The sequence below is a fragment of the Apodemus sylvaticus genome, chromosome 9, assembly GCF_947179515.1.
Source record: "Apodemus sylvaticus chromosome 9, mApoSyl1.1, whole genome shotgun sequence".
NCBI lineage: Eukaryota > Metazoa > Chordata > Mammalia > Rodentia > Muridae > Apodemus > Apodemus sylvaticus.
The window spans coordinates 106705238-106725430 of NC_067480.1; the positions used below are offsets into that span (position 1 = coordinate 106705238).

Genomic DNA, 20193 nt, shown 5'->3' on the forward strand with positions numbered 1-20193 from the left:
CCAGAGAGTGGAAGGGGAACATTATATCACAACTGACATCTCAGAAAGGTAGGGCGTGGCTGAGGTCACCTTGAACGACCACATATCCCGAGGACCTGAAGGAAATGGGCAGATCCCTAGACAGGCAGCCTCCCAAGAGTGGCTCATGAAAGAACAGAAAACCTAAATACACTAACAATGAGAACATATTAATGATCATTTGTAATATACCAACGACGGGCAATTTACAGAGAGGCAAATACTGTGCCCCTCTCTTAGGACACAGAACAGACACAGCATACCCATGTTTGGCACCTCTATCCAGCATTGCTCTGGAAGTCTGAGCCACAACAATCAGTGAAGGGAAAACAATGGATATTCAGTTTGGAACCTGGTGAGCTCTAGATTCACTGAGAGATTCTGTCTGAAATAAATAAGTAAGTAAAAATAAATAAATAGTAATAGAAGATACTCAATATTGGCTTCTGGGTTCTACATACATGCATGTACACACACATACACGCGCACAGGCAAAGCACATGATTAGACATACAGAAGCTGAGCTTCCCATTAGCACATTCTGTTGACAAAGCGATAGACGTCACCTGAAGCTAGACTGTGACTAGTTGAGGACATGCATGTTAACTGCAAACAACCACCAGGATCACACACATCCAAGGAAGGAGATGAAATGAGTGGAATCCTAAACCTCTTAAAACAAAAAGAAGAGGACAGAGAGCGAGCGGGTCTGGCTGACAGGAAACAGCAGGAAGGAGAGCGTAAGCCTAGCCACACGCCGCTCAGGTGAACGGTGTCCACGAGCCACATGTATAACTGGGTGTTGTGGTCAATCATGCCTCCATACAGGGCTACTGACACAGGGTACTGGGGGTGTTGGCTGCTCAGAGGTCCTGGACACATTCACCCGGGCACTCCTGTGTTGGATCCAAGCAGGAATCTGAAACAAGAATATGGTCTCCTTTGTCATAGGAGACTAAATAATCTTTCCAAACCTGAGGAAGCAGAACTTTTTTTTTTAATTATGCTACCGCCCAAACATTTCAAGGGCTCTTCGTTTGGGATCTTCTTCTCTATAACCATCTATGACCCATTAGAAACAGGGAGCCTCAACATGCTGGGTGGTCATCCTTAATCATGAACGAGGAGCACCCCAGAGTTTCCTCGCTGAGCCCCAGATCCGACTCTGCACATTGGCTTGGTTCAAAATCTCGATTTGATGTCACGAGGCTAAGGGTTCTTTCAAGCTCTCTGGACAAGCTGTGCGAGTGTTTATTAAACCAATGGAGATGGAAGATGGTCATTTTGTGTATTAAATGACCACAGTGATTTTGTTGTAGTCCTGAGTGGCTCTGAGATGCGGAGAAATGCAGTCAAAAATGTATTAATGTTGGCTTTTCTCATTGCTGCCACGTGCCTCTTGATAAGATGCTATCTGTGCCACGGTTTCTAAGCAAGCAAAATGCGAGCAGTCCAGAAAGCTGAATTTAAAAATGCAAAGAGAGCTGGAGAGATGGCTCAGTTGTTAAGAGTGTGCGCGGGCGGTAGTGGAGCACGCCTGTAATCCCAGCACTCTGGGAGGCAGAGGCAGGCGGATTTCTGAGTTTGAGGCCAGCCTGGTTTACAGAGTGAGCTCCAGGACAGCCAGGGCTTCACAGAGAAACCCTGTCTCAAAAAACTAAATCCAAGAGTGTGCTCTTGCATAATGAAGGCCGAGTAACACTGTGAAAAATGGATTCGTAAAGGCCAGGTGTGGCAGCATCTTGGGAGACTGAGGCAGGAAGACAGCAACTTCAAAATCACTGGGCTCCAAAGTGAGTTTCCATTGAGCCAGGATTGCACAGAAAAACTCTCTGAAAATATAGATGCATAAATTCATGGGATGACCCCAGAGGAAATCAATGTACTTACCAAAGATTTATTTTTGACAAGAGTGTCAGGAGATTTCAATAAGGGGAAAATAACCTCTCAGCATGGGGGAGGGGGCAGTGTAAAAGCTAAATTATAATACTTTGGAACAAACCTGCACACAAATGCATATGGCCTTAGGCTCGGCAGCATTTTTGCACTTAGCCCTAGGAAGAGCAGTAGAGATAAGATAGAACTGTGGTGGTTTGAATGTGAGTGGCCCTCACAGGCTCACATGCTTGAATGTTTGATCCCCAGCTATTGGCTCTGTTTGGGAAGGATTAGGAGGCGTGGCCTTGCTGGAGGAGGCGTGGCCTTGCTGGAGGAGGCGTGGCCTTGCTGGAGGAGGCGTGGCCTTGCTGGAGGAGGCGTGGCCTTGCTGGAGGAGGCGTGGCCTTGCTGGAGGAGGTGTGTCACTGTGGGTGGGTTTTTGAGATTTCAAAAGCCTGTGCTAGGAAGCCCAGTCTTGCTCTCCCTCTCTGCCTGCAATTTGTGGGTCAGATGTGAACTTTCAGCTCCTTGTCTAGCACCATGCCTGCATGCCTACCACCACAGTCCCCACCATGATGGTCATGGACTAACTCTTTGAAGCGGTAAGCCAGCCCCATCAGATGCTTTCTTCTCTAAGCTGCCTTGGTCGTGGTTATCTCCTCACAGCAGCAGAACAGTAACCAAGACCGGGACCTCAGAAATGCACGCTGCTTCTCACCTCAGTGGACACTATGGAGAAAAGGGGAAAACCCAAGAATGGACGTACTTAGAAACTGATGTTCACTAAGATTCCAGACCAGCAGTTCTCAACCTTCCTAGTGCTGCAACCCACTAATACAGTTCCTCATGTTGTGGTGACCTCCAACCAAAAAATTATTTCATTGATACTTCAGAACTGAATTTTTGGCTACTGCTATGAATCGTAAATGTAAATATCTGATACATGACATCCGAAGGGGTCACGACTCATAGGTTGAGAACCACTGCTCCAGATGAAGGAAGTCAGAAGGATAGTTAAAGGGATGACTGCTAACCTAGTCTTCATTGCACACTTATGTGAACTTCAGGTCTCATAATTTCCCTGTCTTCTTAACCTCATGTGTCCACTTTATATCCAAATCCTGGATCCTGCCACAAGCTGGCTATTTGTTGTTCTTGCTGGTGGTAGGTTTTTGAGGCTAGGTTTCTCTGTGTAGCCTCAGCTGTCCTGGAACTCACTCTGTAGACCTGGCCTTGAACTCATAGAGATCCACCTGCTTCTGCTTCCTTAGTGCTGGAATTAAAGGTGCCCCTCCCCCCTCCCCCTACCTCTGGCTATTTTTTAACAATTTTTAAAGATTTTTTATTTTTTTTGGTTTTGGTTTTTTTTGAAACAGAGTTTCTCTGTGTAGCCCTGGCTGTCCTGGAACTCACTCTGTAGACCAGGCTGGCCTCGAACTCAGAAATCCACCTGCCTCTGCCTCCCAAGTGCTGGCCTTAAAGGCATGTGCCACCACCGCCCGGCCTAAAGATTTTTTTTAATTGTAGGTGTATGGCTTATTTTTCGTCTGGCCAATGTTCATGCCCAGTACCTCTGAAGGCCAGAGGAGAATGTCAGAAAGCCATTTGCTACCATGTGGATGCTGAGAATTGAACCCAGGTCCCTCTAACTTCCGAGCCATCTCTCTATCTCCCAATCTCGTTTTTTTAAAAAAGTTGTCGCTTACTCTCACACCGACCAGATGATGAACAGAAGAGAAACTGGGGGCGGGGGAGTGTGGGCAGAAGGAAGGTGCTTGTCCCTCCAGCGAGTTCCTCCGATCTTACCACTTTGCTTCTGTTTTAAACCTGTTTCTTTTCTGCCTCATTTCTTTCTCCCACTTTCTTCGCCACCCTCGGAGGCGTGCAGGAATTAGTGACCCTGGAATTGGAATGAGCACACTGGGTGAGCAGCAGAACCCTTCTTTGCAATGAAAACCATACTTTTGATTTATCAGAATTAATAAGAAGGAAGAAACAAGCAAACAAACAAAAATCAATTTACAGTATTCCGGGGGTCAGAGGGGACAGGCATCCCTCTTCAACCTCCCTTGAAGTTAAGGGCTACAAATCCTAACAGGCTTTTACCTGACATTCCATTCAGAACAGAGACTAAAACTTCCGGCTCAGACTCAGGCACACACTTGACCTTAGGCTCCTCTCCTCGGTGCTCCCATTGGGCCTCGGCCCCCTTGTGTAGTGCCCAGGACACCACAGCTTTGAAGAGAAGCAGCTTGGGGGTAATAGTGAGCTTCCGCCTTCCATCTCCCTCCTCCTGGCTGGAGGTACCGGACACATACGTCCAAGCAATGCTTTAGGAAGTGCATATCAGCAGAATAGATCAGACAAGCACAGAGATGTGTGCAGCTGCTCAAAGGTGACTTCTGTCTCATGTCACACTGTCACCACCTGTCCCCTGGCCTCTGCCCAGAGCAGGCTTCATCCTACCTTCAAAGGAACCACAGGTCTGCTGAGGGAGTCACCCACCTCATCAGTGGGAGGGACTGGACTGTCTGAGAATCGCTGTCCATCTTCCTCCATTCCCAGCTGTCCTCATTCCTGTCTGGCTCCTCTTCCTTCTGTTCCTCCCCCCGCCCCCTTCCAGGGTGTATTAAACTCTGATCTGCAGACCACAGGCCCTCCACAATGCCCGGGACAGAAAGACAAAAACACATTCAGGTTTCCTAAGAGCAGGATTGGGGTAGATCCTATTTGTGGTGAGCCCCCTTGCTCTAAAAAAGGTTTAAAACAAGGTCATCAATCATCCCCAAGTTTTTAGGTCCCCCCAGATTTTTGTCCAAGAAGCCCTCTTTCAGAGTATCAGCCATCATTGTTCAGTGGGGCCAAAGCTTGTGGCATTCACGGCAAGAGTCATCAGATTGATGCCTTGTGTTGGAAACAGCACATCCGTTGACTGACAGTTCCCTGGAAAGGCCATGCCTAGCACAGCAGGAATGGGGGGCAGTTGAGTTACTTTCAGTGGACAAGGGTAGAGGGCACAGTGTGGGGGATGGTGGTAAATCCTTGATGGTAGCCCTGACATCTGACTTTGAGGGGAGGTATGCGTGTCAGAGGGAGTGGTGATAGGCAAGCTGTACCCAGTATCATTTTAATAATCACCACCCTGGTTAAACCATGATGGTCTTCAAAAGCAGTAGTCAGTATGGCTTCATGCCTGGAAAATGTGCTGAGATTGATCCATGGGACTGAGAGGACCAGGCAGGGCAATTCTGTGCTTCCCTCCTTGGAACTCCAAAAGCACCTTTAGCAATCTGTCGCAAGGACAAGATCAGCCTCACCCTGCAGTGAGGGATTCACACACACTAATTAAAATAACCGCGGGAGAACTGAGAAAGGATCCCTCCATCAGTGATGCTAATGAACAGATGCTGCCCCCTCCTTCTCCTCCTCGGGCTAACAAGGCTCAGTCACTAATTGGTGTAATTAGCAGTGAATGAACATTAGCTTCGCTCTGCTCACCTCTCCAGCTCTGACTAGTCTGAGCTCTAGGCTTTGAATGCTTGGCTGCCACCATGCCCTCCAGGAACCCCTTTCAGTCGTTAATTGGGAGCCTAACTCCTGCCCGGAAGCGGAAGCAGCTTTACCCTCCATCTCACGTGAACCTGAAGGGTGAAGGTTCGACTTGGGCCCTTTAAACACCCTTGCTAGGGCCGGTTTTGAGGACTTCCAGGAGGTTCTTTTTGCCATAAATTTGGACTTATGCTTGATGCAGGGCCTTCATCTTTTTTTTTTAAGAAGGTAGCCTCCCCCCAAAACAGAGTAAAAGGATGTGTGTTGCCATGGAAATCATTGAATGAGAAATTTATTTCCCATCTCACCAGTGGAACTGGGAAAAGGAAGGAAAGGAACCAGCTTTACAGGCAGGAACATAGGTGTCCAAGACACTGAGTAATTAAGGACTGGAGAAATCATAGGATGGTTTCTCCAAGGAGGTTGTTCTCCCCTACAAAACCCAGCTACATTTTCCATTAGTGGCTTATAGTGGTGGCAGGAGCTCTCTCGGGAAGCCAGAGGGGCTGGATGATCTGGGAAGCATCTGATTTGAATTCTTTGAGAAAGGCAGAACAACACTGTGGGTTGTGTGGAAGCCACCTGCTGGTATTCAGGATGGTACTCAAGAGGGGCTTTGGGTGCTATATTGGCTTAAAATCTGAAAGCAGAAGCCAGCTTCTTTGATCACTTCTGACTCCAGTAGGTTTCTGAGTGAGTTCTTTCCAGGTGTTGTATTAAAATGTGAGGATGTGGCCATCTGACAGCTCACGGGCAGCTTCTTCACAAAGTACTGAGGACTAATTGGCTGCAAGCTGTGCTGTTTCCCCGGGTGCTGTTCTAATCATATGGCTCCTTAACTATGGCAAGCCTGGTCTTTACTTTTTAAAAAATGGATTGTGTGTGTGTGTATGTGTGTGTGTGTGTGTATGTGTGCACGCGCAGTGTGTGGTATATTTGTGTACATGTGAGTGTAGGTGCCCTCAGAGGCCAGAAAAGGGCATTGGATTCCTTGGAGCTAGAATTACAGGCAGATGTGACTTGCCTGGTATAGGTACAGGGAACCAGATTTGGGTCCTCTGCAGGAACGGTGGTACATGCTAACCAACCACTAACCAATGGTCCATCTCTGTAACCATGTAGTGGCTAGCTTTTGTCAACTGGATACAAACTGTGGTCACCTGGGAAAGGAGAACCTTAAATAAGGCATTGCTTCTATCAGCTCTGCCTGTGAGCAAGTCTGTGAAGCATTTTCTTGATTAAGGATTGATGTGGGAGGGTCTAGCCCACTGTGGGCGGCCCCACCCCATCCCATCTCCCCCCCCCACCCCACCCCGAGCAAAGCAAGCAAGAAAGACCTAAGAAAGCAAGCAAGATGCGTCAGCCTTGGAATCCACATTCCTCCATGGCTTCTGCTTCAGTTCCTGCCTTGAGTTCCTGTTGTGGCTTCTTGAGACAATGCACTGTAAAGGAGACGCTGACATATGCCCTTCCAAGTAGTTCAGTGCTTTGTCTCAGCAACAGAAAACACAGCAGGACAAGTCCAACCTTTAATGATTGTAGTCTCAGGCTCTGAGGGCTGAACCAACCATGAATCAAACATATTTAAGAAAAAAAAAAGCAACTGTACAAGAGGTGTACAGGTTTGTTTGCCCTTGTCCCTGAAACAGTGCAGGACAGCAGCCATGTGCAAGTGCTGCATACGGGTGTGACACGTGATGTAGAGGTGATTTGACACGTACAGGAACATGTATGCAGGCTCTGTGCAAACACTACATTATCACAGGAATTTGAGCAGTGTCTGCTTGAGGTACGCACAGTGGGTGCCTGATCCAATCCTTCCTGGATACTGGATCAAAACTGATGCAACATCTGTACTGGCTGGGTTTGTGTGCCAACTTGACACAAGCTGGAGTTATCATAGAGAGAGGAGCTTCAGGTAAGGAAATGCCTCCATGAGATCCAGCTGTGGAGCATTTTCTCAGTTAGTGATTAAGGGTGGGAGGGCCCCTTGTGGGTGGTGCCATCCCTGGGCTGGTGGTCTTGGATTCTATAACAGAGCAGGCTGAGCAAGCCAGGGGAAGCAAGCCAGTAAGAAACATCCCTCCATGGCCTCTGCATCAGCTCCTGCTTCCTGACCTGCTTGAGTTCCAGTCCTGACTTCCTTTGGTGATGAACAGAAATGTGGGAGTGTAAGCTAAATAAACCCTTTCCTTCCCAGCTTGCTTCTTGGTCATGATGTTTGTGCAGGATAGAAACCCTGACTACGACAGTCTCCATCTCAGACCTCCTGACTCTCACGCCGTTGCTGCAGAGTTCAGAAGCCGCAGACACTGAGAACTGCCTGTGAGAGGCCTATTGACACACTGGAGACCAAACCCCTACCACACACACTTTTGGGTACATTCTCAAAACATGTCTGCACTGTATCACTAGTTTTACATAAATTATGCCTAAGTCATAAACTGGGTCCGTAGAAACTCAGGCATCAGGAGTCCTACTAGCTAATAGTGTGTCATAAGAAAAGTTCACTGTTCTCCCACACGGAGAAGGAGGAATGCATTATTTCAATGGTCTGGCAACATAGAATAAATTTCCAATAAATATAAAATCAGACTCTCCTTGAAGGTATCCTAAGAGGATACCATCTTCCATCTGCTGGTAAAGATATTTGCTTGAGCTCAGAGTGGTAAAATGGATGAATTACATTTGAGCTACTTGCCTAAGATAATAGATGGCACAGTCAGGACTTGAACCAGAGCTTCTGACCCCTGTATGTAATGCCTTCCTGACACACTGCTTTGGTCTCTCAGCCAGGGCCATACAGGCATGAGGTCAGTTCACACTAAAGGAGGAAATGAGGAGAAAAGTAAGAGCCCCGCTGTAGCTCATTTCCTGAAGGGAAATGCGGTCTCTGTTGCCTGGCAGCAGGAATGGCCCAGATTGGTAAATATGAGGTTGGGGGTGTTGGAGAAACTGCTTTCGCCTTATGAGTGACTGATGAACTATGATTCCAGAACCAAGACCTGTTGAGAGTAAGGAAAATGCAGAAGACACTTGGGACTCCCGGAAGTGGCTTCAGAAGTACGGTTTGAAGGCTCAGAAACTGACCTTTTACGATGTCCTCGCCGACTGCTCCTTCCGCCACGCTGATGGAGTCGTTGATATAAAAGCCAAACCAGAGAATGAATCTTTGCAGACCAGTGCGGTAGGTGAAACGCGGTAGAACCGTGGGCCGTCCCTTGGTGTATGACGCAGGTGGTGAGGCCTCCCTTGGACCAGAAGCCAAGGGCAGGCCACACTGAAAGATGGCATGGGAGGGAATCAGCTAGGGCTTCCATGACAAAGGTGTCCTTTGGCTTCTCGACTTCTGTAAATGGTACCCACGGGAGTGGTGAGAGCCGGGACACGGTTCTACATGTCTTAGTGGCTGAGTGGATATGACAGAAGCCTTGGTGGTAGGTCCTTCATGAACAAAAGCTTACATTTAGCTTATACGTTTAGAAGTAATATCAGGGAGGGCCATCTTTTTGGCCTCTGATGCAGCCCCCCAGCTCCTAACTGTGCCACATAGAAGCAGAAAGAGAAACAGCCATGAACACAAGGGACCAAACGCGGTGAGCACTTCACTGTGCCGTGACCTGTGCTAATGAGCGCCCACCCTGTAAGATCACGGCAGCCCCCCATGATCTTCCACTAGACCCTGCTTCTTAGAGCTTCCACGCCACTCAGCACTGCCACACTGGAAACCCACCACAGACCCTTTTGGAGACCCACTCAAATTTCCAAGCTACAACAGAAGTATGTTATATCCAAGCCACCAGCTGTAGCAATAGAAACCCAAGCCTTGTAAGTGGCTGGGTTGTTCACTATCATGTCAGAGGAGAGACTCTCTGTCTGCCTGTATTGAAAAGAAAGGAGAAACTGCTGGTGTCTGTGTAAAGAGGCAGGCATCTCTGTGGTCCTCCTGACTTTCCAGTATCTTAAAGACACAGTACTCCAGCAGGCACCTGCCAACATACAGGGGATTTCCAGTAAACATAAAATCGGATTCTCCAAAGAGTCATGGTACCAGACAAGTATGTTTCAAGCTCTGAGAGATGTAACTCCATTGTACCAAACGGCATCCGCGAGGATGCTTCCCACAGCACCTGACTCTGGCCCCCAAGGTCTAAATTATTCTCAGTGTCAGTGGTTTCTAAATTCTCACATCATGTGTTTGAATTATCAGGCCTGAGGTGGGGACCAGGGTTTTTACATCATTTATGTGCTAGCTAGGCCATTCTATGTTGTTAAAGCAAAATATCTGAGGTTGGAAATTTTATAAAGAAAAGATGCCTATTTAGCTCATAGTTCTAGAGGCCAGAGAGGCTGGTGTAGCATCTGCTCAGTTTCCAGTGCAGACATCGTGTCCTGTCAGCTCACAGAAAAGAAGGGAAGTGGCACTGGTAGGAAGAGCACGTGGATGAGAGGGAAGGGGTGGGAAGGAAAGGGGAGGACGGGTGTGACAGCAATGGTGGGTGTTGGTTTTTCTAGTTGACGGGATTCAGAATCACCCAGCAGAAAAGCCTTTAGGCGTACCGATGAGGGAGTCTCTAGATTGGGTTAAGTGAGGTGGGAAAAGCTACCACATGTGTGAGCAAAGCCATCTGGAAGGCGGGCACCGGAAGGCGGGCACCGGAAGGCGGGCACCGGAAGGCGGGCACCGGAAGGCGGGCACCGGAAGGCGGGCACCGGAAGGCGGGCACCGGAAGGCGGGCACCGGAAGGCGGGCGCTGCCCATCATGGACTGAGGCTCTAGGCTGGATAGACAGGAGAAAGTAGCTGAGTATCAGCATTGCTCTTGCTCCCTGGCTCCAGATGCCTCATGCTCCTGCCTCCACGGCCTCCACGGCCTCCCCACCAAGATGGACCGCAACCTTACACCATGGGCCAATATAAGCCCTTCCTTAACTTGGGTTTGTCAAGTATCTGTGATGGCAACAAGAATTTCCCAGGCAGGGAGGCTGACCTGCATTGTAGCAGTCCACTCTTAGGGTAACCAGTCTAGTTCCGAGTCACCCAGCACTCCTACAGAAATACTTAATCACCTTTTAAAGGCACTGCCTCCTGGTATGGCCATGTTGGGGACTGAGGATCAGCATGGTTGGGACAAATGACATTCAAACCATGGCAAACACCCAGGAGAGGGTAAAGGTGGTGGACCAATGGCTGGCTACACCCTGAGAAATAATCATCTCTATGTGTAGAGCAGGGACTGCTGATAAGCGTAGAGAGATTGAGCACCATCACAGTCTGAAGCAGAAAAATCAGTGTGTGTGTGTGTGTGTGTGTGTTTGTATGTTTGCATGTGTATATATGTGTGTATGCACATGTGTGTTTGTATGTATGGAGGTATGTGTATTTATGTGTGTGTGCATGTGCACTTGCATGTATATGTGTGTATTTGCACGTGTATATATGTATGTGTGTACCCATGTTCTTGTGTATATGTGTGTGCATGCATAAGCACTTATGTATATTATGTGTATATATATGTGTATGTATGTATGTTTGTGTGGGTATGTATGTATGTATATATGTGTGTGTTTGTGTATGTATGTATGTGTGGGTATGTGTGTTTATGTCTATGTGTGTGTATGTGCTAAGGATCAGCCTTGGTTTGGAGAGGAGTTCTGAGAAAAAGGATGTTTGTTTGAGAACAACTAAAACAAAGGACTGGAAGTCAAATTGTGGGTTACAAGCTGACAGACTGTGTTCTGCTCAAGACAGCTTTCCAGATTGTTCTATGTTCTACTTTTTCTAGAGATCTCCAGACAGTGTTCTGCTCCAGACAGCTTTTTTTTTTTTTTCAATTCTAAAAACTCTCTGGATCGCTCATCTCTTGCAGATCAAAAGCCCAGTCTTTTATTTATATATCAATTCAGTCATTACCCTACCCTCAAATTAACATTCTTACCACGCCATGCCTGGGACCTAAGCCTCCTCTGTCACAGGCTGACCTTGAACTCAGGAGTCTGCCTACCTTTGTATCTGCAAGTCTTTGTATCTTTCTGACAAGCTGGCTCATAGTGCAGCTGCCTCTGTTACTTTAGATCTGTGAAGCTGCTTATACAATTCATGTTGCATCCTTATATTTTGCATAATTGAGAAATTATATATTTTTGAACTCATGCTTTTATTGTTCTTCCCACAGCCTTAAGGGCTGTCTCCGGCATTCTACCATTTTGCTGAGACATTAGACATGCCCTCAGCTCCCAGACTTGTGCTGTCTCTGATTATTGTGGAGTTATTCACCTTGGCAGAGGGGATGTCCCTTGAAAGAGGAACATGAAAATGTATACACTATTATACAAGCAAGTCTTATACCCATAGTGATCATCAACACTTATGGAGGTCCACACCCATATTGCCCCTTACGTGGCCAAGCCAGACTCAGACTTTATGTGTGTATGCATGTGCACTTGTGTGTATATGTATGTTTCCATATATATGTATGTTTACATGTGTATGTATGCATGTGTATATGTACTCATGTACTTGTGTGTATGTGTGTGTGCAAATGTGTGTTGGAAACTGAGGATGTGGGAGGATCAAGGTCCTGTTCAAATACTGGGTCACTTGATATGTCCTAAAAGGCTGTGATGGAGGGTCAAGGCCTTTACTGGGAGGTTTGCAGTTCTAACTGAGGGTACCCACCCTGCACTCTCGGGCATGGCACCACACTGGCTACCATCCAGCTCCTTGCCCTCCTCCAGTTGGACAGTTTTCTTCTAGCTATTCAACTGTTGTGCTTTTTCCTCCTTACCCCTGCATGTTTACAAGGCACTGCTGCAGGCAGAAAATACACAAACTGAATTAGAAGAATGCAACATTGAAAAGCTCGCTGCCTGTCCTTGGAGGCAGGCGTAATCATGGCAGCTTGGGGGAAGTCTCATTCTCGGCTTCCCTTCCCAGCGCGGTCTTCTGGCTTTGCAGAAATCATTCACCGTACTCAGGAGGTCACACATGACTAATTTTTTGAGGGTTTATTTTTTGGATTTTTTTTTTTGAGACAGGGTTTTGGCCACACACGACTAATTTTTAATTTAGAAAACACTCAGCTCTGGGTATTTAAAAATATCAATCCTTGCCAGTTTTGGCACAGCCTGCTCTGAGCTTCTGGCGATGTGGCGGGCTCCAGGTCAGCTAGAATGGTGAACTTGCTCTTCTTCTGGGCAGTCTCGATGCTATTGTAAGGGCCAGTCTGAAGAATGTGGCTTACAGACAGGGAGGGAGGGGGCTTAGCTCACATTTCTTGTGCTACTAAATAATAATATGGTGACGGTTGAGAATGATACTGTCTTACTATTTCCTCATAGATAGTGGTGGGGGGGCTTACTCCATCATATTTTCAGACCATAGCTCTCAACTTCAGTTACTCCTATGGTTATGACGTGTACAGTAAGGAGACACTGTGGCTATAAAATGGATAGATTCTTACCAGTTCCCGGTCCGCAGGGGATGGGTTCCCTGTATGACTGTCTATAACAACACTGGTTCGGGTATGGTGTAGTCCTGCCCATCTGAGAAATTAGCAACTAAGAAGATCTTGGTATGGAGGGTTTCCAAGATGGACGAAGAGGTAGGGATCATTTTGCCACCCGGAGTAACCTTCTTTGTGTCTTCGAACTGGGTGTCATCAGGTACAACTTGGGAAATGCCTGTCTCAGCGCAGAGCCTCACGGTTAGGAGACTGCCCAGCAGATGTGGTCTTTTCTCCGTTGCAGACACTGACATCACAAGTAGAGAATCCACACAGTGCTTTGTGCTCATAATCACCAAGGCACCTTGGCTGTTTGTGTTCCCGGAGAGGAAATGGAGTTGCTGGGTAGGGAATTCTCTTGTGGCTGACGGAGGCCGGTGTGAACAGGATCCTCTGGACTGCTGTGTTGCTCTGCCTTACTACCGTGCCTGCCTGACAGCCTGCCTCCACACAGCCCATGGCTTGCTGTGGCTTTCCTTGGCTGTACCTTAGTGTCCTGAGGAAATGACATCATTACGAGGACTGAGAGATAGGCAGGGAAGACGCTTTTGTGTGTCAGCCCCAGGGACATGCATGGCTGAGGTAGAGAGAGGCATCGTGGTAAAGGACAGTCCCCTTCCACACTCCTGCTGCAACCATGTCACTGCATCAACCCCTCCTCACCACTGGTCCCCCACCTGTCTCCTGGTTCTTGCTCCTATGTGACCCCAGAATTCGTGTCCTCTCTAACAGGGGCTGGTGTCTCTCTTGGACCCATTGGCTTGATGTAGGTGGTGGCCTTTTCTCCTCGCACTGCTCCCTGACTGTCACTGTCACTGTCACTGTCTCATCAGGCTGCCGCCCACCTCCTTGAGCTGTGCTGAGCCCAGCTCGCCTGTCTCCTGCCCTTGAGGAGGAGTTTCTCCCTCGCCACCACTGACTCAGCCCCTGTTTTCATTCTCCGGGATGTCAGTGCCACGCGGGTGACCCTTACATTTCCTTACCCCCCTCCTGATGGCTTCATCTCCTCTCCCTGTCGCAGTAGGTATGCCCTGGACCTCGTAATTAAGCAGAACTGCAGACACAGCCCGTGCTGTCAGTTCTAACCATGCCTCTTAGATTATTCTTCTCGAGCATTTCTTCTGTAGCTTGATACACCCCCATGTTGGCCTCCCTGCGCTCTGCGGGTTATTATTCCTGCCCCGATTCTGCTGTCTCTGTGTGCACGCCCCCTGCACACAGCCTCAGAACTTCCCATCTTAGATCATTTCCTGCATCCTGCACAATCCCCAAGCTCTTTAAATCCAAGTTTGTGCCATTTCTTGTGGGTGTCAGTTGACTGTGCTAGAACAATCCAGAGGCAAACACTCAGTTGTGATGCTGAGTTTGGCTTTGGATGAATGCTCCTGCCCCAGGGAGAAGTGAGCTTGCTTCTGTGTAACACCTCCTCCACATGTGCACTCATCTGTTACTCCTTCATTCATCCCCCCGCCCTGTCTACTTTAGATGCTCAATGTTGCCCTTACTTCTAGAACTTTCCGTCCGCTTATAAGCATGTGTGTTTATGAGCATGTGTGTGTGTGTGTGTGAGCATGTGTATGAGCATGTGTGTGTGTATGCAAGCGTGTGTATCTGTGTGTGTGAACATGTGTGAACGTGTATGTGTGTGTGAGCGTGAATGTGAGCATGTATGTGTGTGAGCGTGTGTGCGAACATGTATATGAGCATGTGTGTATATGTGTGTATGTGAGCATGTGTGTATGTATGTGAACGTGTATGTGTGTGTGAGCATGAGTGTGTGTGAGCGTGTGTGAACATATGTTAGCATGGGTGTGTATGTGTGTGAGCATATGTGTGTGTGAGCGTGTATATGAGTGTGTGTGTATATGTGTGTATGCAAGCATGTGTGTATTGTGTGAACGTGTATGTGTGTGTGAGCATGAGTGTGTGTGAGTGTGTGTGAGCATGAGTGTGTATGTGAGAGAGGATGAGTATGTATGTGTGTGTGAGCACGTGTGTATGTGTCTATGTGAACATGTATGTATATGTGTGAACGTGTATGTGTGTGTGAGCATGAGTGTTTGTAAGCATGTGTGAGAGTGTGTGAGCATGAGCATGTGAGCGTGTGTGAGCCTGTGTGAGCATGAGTGTGTGAGCATGTATATGAGTGTATGTATATGTGTGTATGCAAGCATGTGTGTATGTGTGTGAACATGTATGTGTGTGTGAGAATGAGTGTGTGTGAGAATGAGTGTGTGTGAGCATGAGTGTGTATGTGTATGAGCATGTGTGTATATGTGTCTATGTGAGCATGTGTGTATGTGTGTGTGAACGTGTATGTATATGTGAGCATGAGTGTGTGTGAGCATGTGTGAGCATGTGTGTTGTGTGTGAGCATGAGTGTGTATGTGTGAGTATGTGTGTGTGAATGTGTGTGAGCATGTGTGTGTGAGTGTGTGTGCGTGTGTGTGAGCGTGTACATGCGTGTACGTAGCTCAGAGGCCAGCATTGTGTGCAGCATGCTCTGGTTTGCTTTCCATCTTACTTCTTCTTCGGACACGGGGTTTCTTACTGCACCGGAAGCTCATTATTTGGCTTGGCTGGCTGGCCAGCAGCACCCAGGATCCGCCTACCCATCACCCCTCCCCCAGCCAGCATGCAGTCACATGTATGCTGCCACACCCCACTATTTACGTGAGCACTGAAGATCTGAACTCCGGTCTCCTTGCTCATGGGCTTGACCAGCTGAGCCATCTCCGCGTGGTACTGCGTGATGTCTGTTACCACGAGTGCCTTTGAGAGATTCCCCCCCCACCCCCCCACCCCCGACTGTGCACAGAGTGCACGTCCACAGGAGGGAGCGACTGCTCCTGGCCTTTGCCTCTGCCTGCTCTGCATCTGCTTCATTCTCCTAGAGAATGCGACACATTCTCTTTCTCCAGCCCTTCAGTTCTGTTCCTATGAGCCCTGGAATCTACCCCGCCCATGCAGAGTCCCCTCTACTTCATGAAAACTGGGAAATAGGCATCTTTAAATACAGGGATCAGCTCTAACTCTCTAACCCTTTTCTCCCCTCCCTCCTTGCCCTTCCATCTCCCTTCCCCCACCATCTTTCTCACCTCCCTTTCCTCTTCCTTCCTTCTCTCCTAGCCCCTCCTCTTGCAGGAATCCCTGGTCTCTCTCTGATACAGATGAGGTCCCACGCGTGCTTCTGACCTTGCCGTGACCTCTAGCACAGGGCTGTCTCTGGAACAGAGACCAGAACAAGTTTGTTGAATTTAGAAGTGAACGGTCTCACTGTGGAGATGTGCATGTGCTAAGAGATGTACAAATAAGGCAGAGGTGGGCATGCTACCTGGCTACTTTTCTTCTTTAAATAGTTTCTGAGTGTCCTTGTTATTAGAGTTTTAGCCCCAAAGCCCAAGCTCTGGGAATCCTCACAGAACGGGCTCATCCACATCCCAATACGACATCCCAAATGTTGTTTGAGAGGCAGCATGGCAGAGGAAGATTCCACCAGCACGACTGCTGTCACTGTGTGAAGTACCGACAAAGCGGTTCATTGCTGCCAGGTCTGTCTTTGGAGTGCCGACTTGAGCCGTAGACTTAACCAGAGTTGGGGCGAAAGGGAAAGGGGCTGCGTGCTTCAGCTGCTAAGCAAGCTGGGCCTGGCTGATCTTGTCTCAGTTCTGGTTCTGTGAGGTTTGAGGTTGTTGCTGTGAGAGTGTTGCCTGGGGGGCAGGGCAAGAGGTCTCTTATTATGGAGTTAGATGACTTTGAGTTGAGGCCCTGCTGTTCCTGGAATCCAGAGTAATTACAGGTTTACCGGACACCTTCAGGTACCTCTTTGAGTGGTTTTGGTGGGATCTGGACAGGACACTGTACTGTAAGATCTTTCTGTTGCTCTTATCTTTGTCCTTGAAGGACACACAGTGTTAGGCACCGTCAGGTTGTCCTCAGGCTCTGCTCAGGGATCAGCATGCCAGGGTGCTGACTTACCAGGTGATGGACTCAGAGGAGACAGATACAAACCGGAGTCAGAGATATCCAGATTTCATTCCGCATTTAGTTATTTTGTGGGCCCAAGTGAGGAGTCGTTTTTTGTTTGGTTTTAGCAAGAGGAGTTTTTAAGAACCTGCTATAGCCGTCCTACTTCGTCCTTTCCTTAGGACACCAATAAGAAGACGATCCATGCCAAATACTGCAGCCGATTCATCCATGTCCCCTGGAAGGACGGGACCTTGGTCCACGTCAACATCACCAAGGAGACATGCAAGCGGTACCGGGAGCGAATCCACACAGCGCTGGCCAGGATCCAGAGGAGGTCGGTATAGTTGTATGTGGTCACTGGTGGTCTAGTCGCTCATGAAATGCAGGTCAGTGTGACTTAGAAAAAGCTCAGCCCAGTGAAGTGGCCAGAAGGCACAGTTAAGACAAAGCTTCCATCTATAATTATTGAAGACATTGTCAACAGCAACAGCAAAGGAGATACTAGCATTCAGGTTCCACCAGAAACAGAACAGGAATGCGTTACTGGGTGTGCACAGTACAGGCACACATGGACATGTATGTATGAGTCAGGGGGACAACAATGGAGGTTGAGGTCCAGGGTCCTTCTCAGTCGCTTGCCATCTTAATTTTCGAGACAGTTTCTCACTGAAGGTGGATCTCATTGATCAGTTAGGCTGGCTGGCTAACCTGACCCAGAGAGCTGTCTGTCTATCTCCCCAGGATTAGGGCTGCAGATATGTCACACGCTACACCTGGCTTTTCTGTGAGTGCTGGGATTATGAGCTGAGATCTCCATGCTTTTGTGACAGGCACTCCATCGATGGAATGGTCTCCTCAGCCTCCAGAGGAGCTATTTTGAGGATGGTCATTAGGAGGCTGAGGAATGTTCTTTCTGTCTGTGCTTTGGGGTTCGGTGGGCCATGGGCACATTGCAGGCTATTGTATCTAAACTCCCTCTTATGGGACTATTTTATCTCAAGGAAACTCTGACACAGCTGTGACACACTGGAACACAGTCAGATACTGTGCATGCTTTAGAAAACAAATTGCACATTTCCTACCTGTCTTTCTCCCACTGTGCTCCAACAATTTGCCCATGCACATGAGTCTGCTATGCTGATACAATGACCTCAGGGTTGACTTCATGTGGAAGATTTAAATTAACACCCTCAAGTCCCACATGCCAGGGGACAGTTTTAGACCACGGATACCAAATTCATTTAGGCATATTATCTCTGAGGTCATGGAGAACTGGAAAAATAAGAAATTAAAACTATGATGAAAATCTTGGCTCTCCCACTTGCTGTTTGGCCCTGGGCATGACATTTTGCATCTGTCTCCTTGATTATAAAGTGGGAATAGTGACAGCATTTGTAAATTTGCTCTGTGGATTATGCCAGATGAAAAATCTAGGGTTTAAGGCAGTGGCAGCCCTGCCGCAGCCGCTTGAAAATGAACGCTCTTTCGACACTGGTGCCATTTTTATTACAAAACCAGATGTAGCAGATACCCAACTGCCCAGTATTTATGCCCAGGGCCCCAGCATCTCAAAAGCCACACAGTGATAGATTGCTCACAGCAAGCTGTCGCTGTGTCTAGAGCCCCCTCTGTTGTGGTTTCAGAGATGACTCTCTAGTTTGCATTTCCAGTCTTGTGGGGGACATGGGGTTTGTGTGCACTCCAGCCTCTGGGTCCCTTTGTCCCTTGCCAATCAGTGTCATAAACAAGCAGGATCTCTCTGCATTTTCTATTTTCTGCAGTACCAGGTGAGAATTAGCACCATCCCTATCTTGTATATTTGGCAGAATTCACCATCAAAGCCTGGAGTTTTCTTCTCTGCAGAAAGATTTTGTGGCTCAGAACTTGGAAAGCATTGAATGCTACTTACCCCCGATTGCTGGAAGTATTGTGCAAATTTTCCACTGATTTTCTCTTCAATTGTTGTATAAATTATAGAGGACATTCCTGTGTGGTTCTTCCGGGTCTAGCAGCTCTTCCCTCACCACTCCGAAGCTCTGTTAGTCGCTGTATCATTAATGCAGACTGTCAGTGTTCTCCTGACGGGTCAGCTCCTTGATCATGCGAAGTGCCCCGTTCAGCTCTGCCAACCTTCCTGATTAGGAAGTGGACGCAGTCTGGGATCCGAATAGTCACTCCATCTTAATGCCCACGTTCACTCCTTTCCGTGGCTGATGTCTCCCTGTCCTTTTCCCTCTGTCTGTCTCTGTCTGGGCTTCTTGGAGACACAGTGCGTCCCAGTGCTGTGGTGGTGCGATGATTTACATTCACTAACTTGGTTAGATTTACATCTGGGGTCTTGTAACTTTTTTCTGTCTACTCTGTCTGCTTTTTCTTCACGTTTTGACTGTGGCCACCCCCGTCTCCCTTTTATGACTTCTTTCCCCCTCCACTGTTGTCTTATTAACCTTACCTGTTACACTTTGTCTTGATGCGCATGACAGTTTGACATTTGTACAACATACATTAACCCCTTGGTCTACTGTAAAATAAGACCGTATGGCTTGGTGTATGAGAATATCATAAAGTCCACCCCACTCTCTTTTCCAGTTACTCTCTGCATTTAAATGTGCAGCTTCTCTGAACATAACAATGCAGTGCAGACAGTTGGATGTCCTGATGTAATGACTGAGAATTAGAATAAATGCAACTTGTATTTACTCACAGCCCTCTCTGCCCCTCCACATAAACCCAGGTTCCACTGACCATTCTTTCATTCCTACCTGAAAAGCTTTGTTAGTATCTGCTGTGGTTCAAGCCCTTAGCAAGGAATTGTATCAGCACAGCTGGAGTGGAAACCCCTTTAATTTACTTCTTTTTTGGGGGAGGGGGGACTGTTTCAAGACAGGGTTTCTCTGTGTAGCCCTGGCTGTCCTGGAACTCACTCTGTAGTCTAAGCTGGCCTTGAACTCAGAAATCCGCCTGCCTCTGCCTCCCAAGTGTTAGGATTAAAGGTGTGCACCACCACTGCCTGGCACTTCTCCTTCTCCTTCTCCTTCTCCTTCTCCTTCTTCTCTTCTCCTCCTCCTCCTCCTCCTCCTCCTCCTCCTCCTCCTCCTCCTCCTCCTCCTCCTCCTCCTCCTCCTCCTCCTTCTCCTTCTCCTCCTCCTCCTCCTCCTCCTCCTCCTCCTCCTCCTCTTCCTCCTCCTCTTCTTCTTCTTCTTCTTTTTAAGGATCTTTTTACTAAGTATATTTCTAGTTTGAAAATTTTATCAGTTGTTTCTTTTAAAAAATCT

The 20193-nt window shown here is 47.8% G+C and overlaps 1 protein-coding gene across 1 annotated transcript in view; it reads left to right on the plus strand.

Moving 5' to 3' along the window:
* The window catches only part of Vwa3b (von Willebrand factor A domain containing 3B), a 170100-nt gene that overhangs the window by 55790 nt on the left and 94117 nt on the right, over window positions 1-20193 (plus strand). The window contains 2 exon segments of the mRNA XM_052193191.1: window positions 8442-8632; window positions 17098-17252. Of these exon segments, the coding sequence (XP_052049151.1) occupies window positions 8442-8632; window positions 17098-17252 (346 nt within the window).